General features: G+C 50.5%; 1 protein-coding gene across 1 annotated transcript; it reads left to right on the top strand.

The window, feature by feature from the left end:
• Nucleotides 1-692: 692 nt before the first annotated feature.
• Nucleotides 693-1,494, top strand: LOC6523828. Its single transcript, XM_002099667.3, has 2 exons — nt 693-829; nt 899-1,494. Exon 2 carries the CDS (start codon nt 900-902, stop codon nt 1,359-1,361), a length of 462 nt encoding a protein of 153 aa, XP_002099703.1. The 5' UTR covers nt 693-829; nt 899; the 3' UTR covers nt 1,362-1,494.
• Nucleotides 1,495-3,566: the final 2,072 nt, after the last annotated feature.

The raw sequence follows: 3,566 nt of genomic DNA, 5'->3' as shown, positions 1-3,566 counted from the left end.
TCGAGCGACTTCTCGAGCAACTTGGCTCCAGAGTCCGCCCTCCGCTGGCGATTGTCATTGCCACCGTTTGTCAATTATGTTTCGCATGCAGTTGAGAACGTTGCATTTCCGACGCCGCCGTTGCTACCGGCCAATGTCGAATGGCGACGTGGCCGAGAACAAAAGGCGGCCAAAACAAAAGGCACGGGGGACGGCGGCATCTACCCCTTCCGGGGGGCACGGGGGTAGGGGCAGGAGCAGGTGGATATGGCAGCCTTTAGCCGAGCAGCGACGGGTCTGGTCTTCGGTCTGAGCCCGGGCATCCGGAAGTTTGCGCTGACATTCATTACCATAATTCACAGCAGCTTAAAACATTTATGTGGCTGCCGCGCCGAGCTCTCACAGACAGCCCCCATCCTCATCCCCAATCCCCCAATCCCCTGAGCCGCCCAAAGGCCCCCTCCTACCCCCCCTCCCTTAGGGCGGACGCCTCTGCTGCAGTCCGTTGTTTGCGTTTGGATTATATGCGGCGCATGCGATGAGGGATAACAAGAGAAGCGTGCAAATTTGTTGCACTTATTTCAACTGCTGGGAAATCGCCCCTTCACCCCCTCTGCACCGTACCCCGGATACAAGTTTAATAGTTGTATAGATATATATGCTTATTTTACGACTCACATCAAATTCCACAGTTGTGTTTGTAGCTTCGCCCATTTTGCACATCAGTTCTTCATAGAAATAGCTGCCGCTTTCAATGTGTGTTCCTTGCCTGTGTTGCCTGTTCACTTAGTTACGGCTTCAAGCCAATTTTATACAAACTTCATTTTTCCTTTTAAGCAAACAAAACCAGGTAAGACTGCTGTGGCAGCGAGTCGCACACGAGTAACGTACTACGCACTATACACCACCCCTCACACAGAATGGCCAATATTTTAAGAACTGAGGAGGGCAAAATCACTGAGATTGTCGAAAAATTGGTCGAGCAAAATTCCAAACGCTATGCCAACGACGATGACGATGACGATGAGCCCTTCAGTACGCCGCGCTGTTCCCGGGACATCTTCCTGAGCTGCCCGGAGTTGTCTGGCATGCAGGACATTTTCGACTACAACCCCCTGGTCCCTCGAGCCGGATCCGCGCACACCTACCGCACTGCCCAACTGCTGACCATCGGACGGCGAGTGGCCCACCGCATGGTGGATCCGAGCGGCCAGCGTGAGTTGTCGTGCAGCCGCTATCTCTTGGACGAACGCCTTCGATCCGCCGGAATCTATCACAACCGCCTGGGCAATTCCTACGGATTCTTTTGCGAGTCGGAGAAGGGGGCACGCGGTGACACGGATCCCGGCAAGCCCAACACTTCCATGGGATCCATGGCTTGAGGGAGCCGAACAAATTAAGAGCGTACTAACAGTTGTCTTCGTTGCCCAAACTGAAATCTATTTAAATTCACGATCTATTGAGCGAGACTCGCTGCTCTCAAGCAATAAATCGCTTTCATTCTATTTAGTAATATATCTAGACTATGTTAAGTGTGGATGACCCACAGCGGTAATTAAACGAAAAACTAATTCTAATTCTAATTCGAATCCGAATCCGAATCCGAAATGCATTGCAAAGGAAGGCGGCACGCGTACGTGACTGGATACTGGTAATTATGGTTATGGAAATGGGGATCTTGGCTAAATGGAAGCCAAGCCAATGACAGATGCTGTCGCTCTGGCTGTCGCAACTGTCTCTCCACTTTCATTCCGGAACCCCCCAGCCAGAGTATCTCGTGTCCGTGTTTTTATGGCCACGGATTTATGAGCAGCTAACTCACTGACTCACTAAGCTAATTTGTTGAAACTTAAATACACTTGCAGCTGCCGGAGGCTGTGACAGCCAGCCAGTGACACTCTTCACAGTGAAATGTGGACGTGGATGTGGAGGCGGATGTGGAGGTTGATGTGGAGGTGGATGTGGACGTGGGTGGTGGATGTGGAGGTGGACGTGGGTGGTGGACTCGCCGGCTCCACTTTGCCACTTTAGCCTGTCGCTTTTGTTGGCGTTACTTCGCACGCACCACACAATTCCATATGCAAATGCCCGGAATGGGGCAACCACCTGCACAGCTTATCGTCGGTCCGAGTCGACCAGCTACACTCGAAAAACCATCGTGACACTACAAATTTGTATAAAATATATAGCATTCCCATTCAATCAAAACAAAGTTGGAATTTTCCCCATTTTTCCGTGTAACGCTGCTAAAAAGTTTGGGGAATGGCGGTTGGCGGCAGATAAGCCAGAGTCCTTGATGCATTGTCCTTTGAAAAATAGGTTATCACCAGGGCTGCACTGCGAAGAATTGAAAGAGATTTGGGACCCATGTAATGTATATCCCCACCTGTGCGACGGCACAGTTCTCATTTTGTTTTTTAGCCCCGCATATGTAAAACAATCTTCCCGATCAATTTAGAAGCACGCTCCCATGTCCATGGGCATAATGAAAATGTTTGCGAATCGCACAAGAACACCAGTGGCCTACATGGGGCATGTGGCATGGGGCATGGGAGCCCAGAGCAGTTAAAGGGCAAACAATGGTTACACGCTCTCATTTCAAGATTTCTACGCGTGGCCTGGCATCTGCATTTACACACAGAGAAATAGAGTTGCAACACTGGCACTTGTACTCGAAGGCAATTACCAAAAGGATGAAGGAAACTCGCAGCTAAACATTTGGCCATTGCTTCTGTTCTCACTGCATATCATATCCAGTGACCAGCCGCATTCCGCCTGACACATCTTTTGCAGCCATAGTCATAGTGGCTTTCTCCCCCTTTCCCCATTTTCCCCCGTTTTTCCCAGTTTTCCCATTTTCACAGGCTTCACCGTACGGACTGCTCAACTGGCGGCCGTGGCGTGCCTGTGCGCTGACAGTAAATGCTGAAAATTGAGTGCAACTTGTCGTAACTTTATTTTCAAATATATGCGGAAAGGACTAACCAGACAATGCACAGGCACTCGCACTCGCACTCACACTCGCACTCCGCATAGCCGCACTCAATGAGAAATGTGTGGCGGCGCGCATACAACATGTGGCAACCGGCAGCCAGGCGACTAAAGCCAGACACTCCAACTATCGGCGGCTTGCAACGGCTTGACCTTCAGCCTTGGAGATCATTCATAAGCCGTAAGATCAGTTGCAAGTCCAGCTTGAGCGGCCTTTGTAACGCATTTGAGTAAGCTACGCTCTGGATGATGCCTTTGAAACCTTTGTCGCCTGGCGCACATTCACATTCATGTGTGTGGGCTAAGTGTTTTGCAACAAAGTTTTTGCGTGCTTTTGTCTGCCGACTACCGACTACGAACTACCGACTGCCACCTCCTGCCACCTCCTGCCACCTCCTGGTGCTTCCTGAACCCTTCCGGGATCTCCTTCCGCTGCGATTCCGCCTCCAGTGTAGGAATGCGGACTTCATTGCCACTTGCATCGCCACACAGACAGAAAAATGTAAGCAAATGTCGCATGGCGGTCAATTTAATGATTTTCGCTTTCGACCTGCAACACCTGCCACATCCACATTTACTTGGCCTCTAACTTGTTA

This window comes from Drosophila yakuba, chromosome X (assembly GCF_016746365.2).
Source record: "Drosophila yakuba strain Tai18E2 chromosome X, Prin_Dyak_Tai18E2_2.1, whole genome shotgun sequence".
In the NCBI taxonomy this organism is placed as follows: Eukaryota; Metazoa; Arthropoda; class Insecta; order Diptera; family Drosophilidae; genus Drosophila; species Drosophila yakuba.
Note: the sequence above shows the minus strand (reverse complement) of the source record. Positions and strands in the feature narration are given on the sequence as shown.

What these genes read in the sequence shown, in the direction of transcription:
- LOC6523828 (XM_002099667.3), top strand. Translation starts at nt 900, where the DNA reads ATGGCCAATATTTTAAGAACTGAGGAGGGCAAAATCACTGAGATTGTC.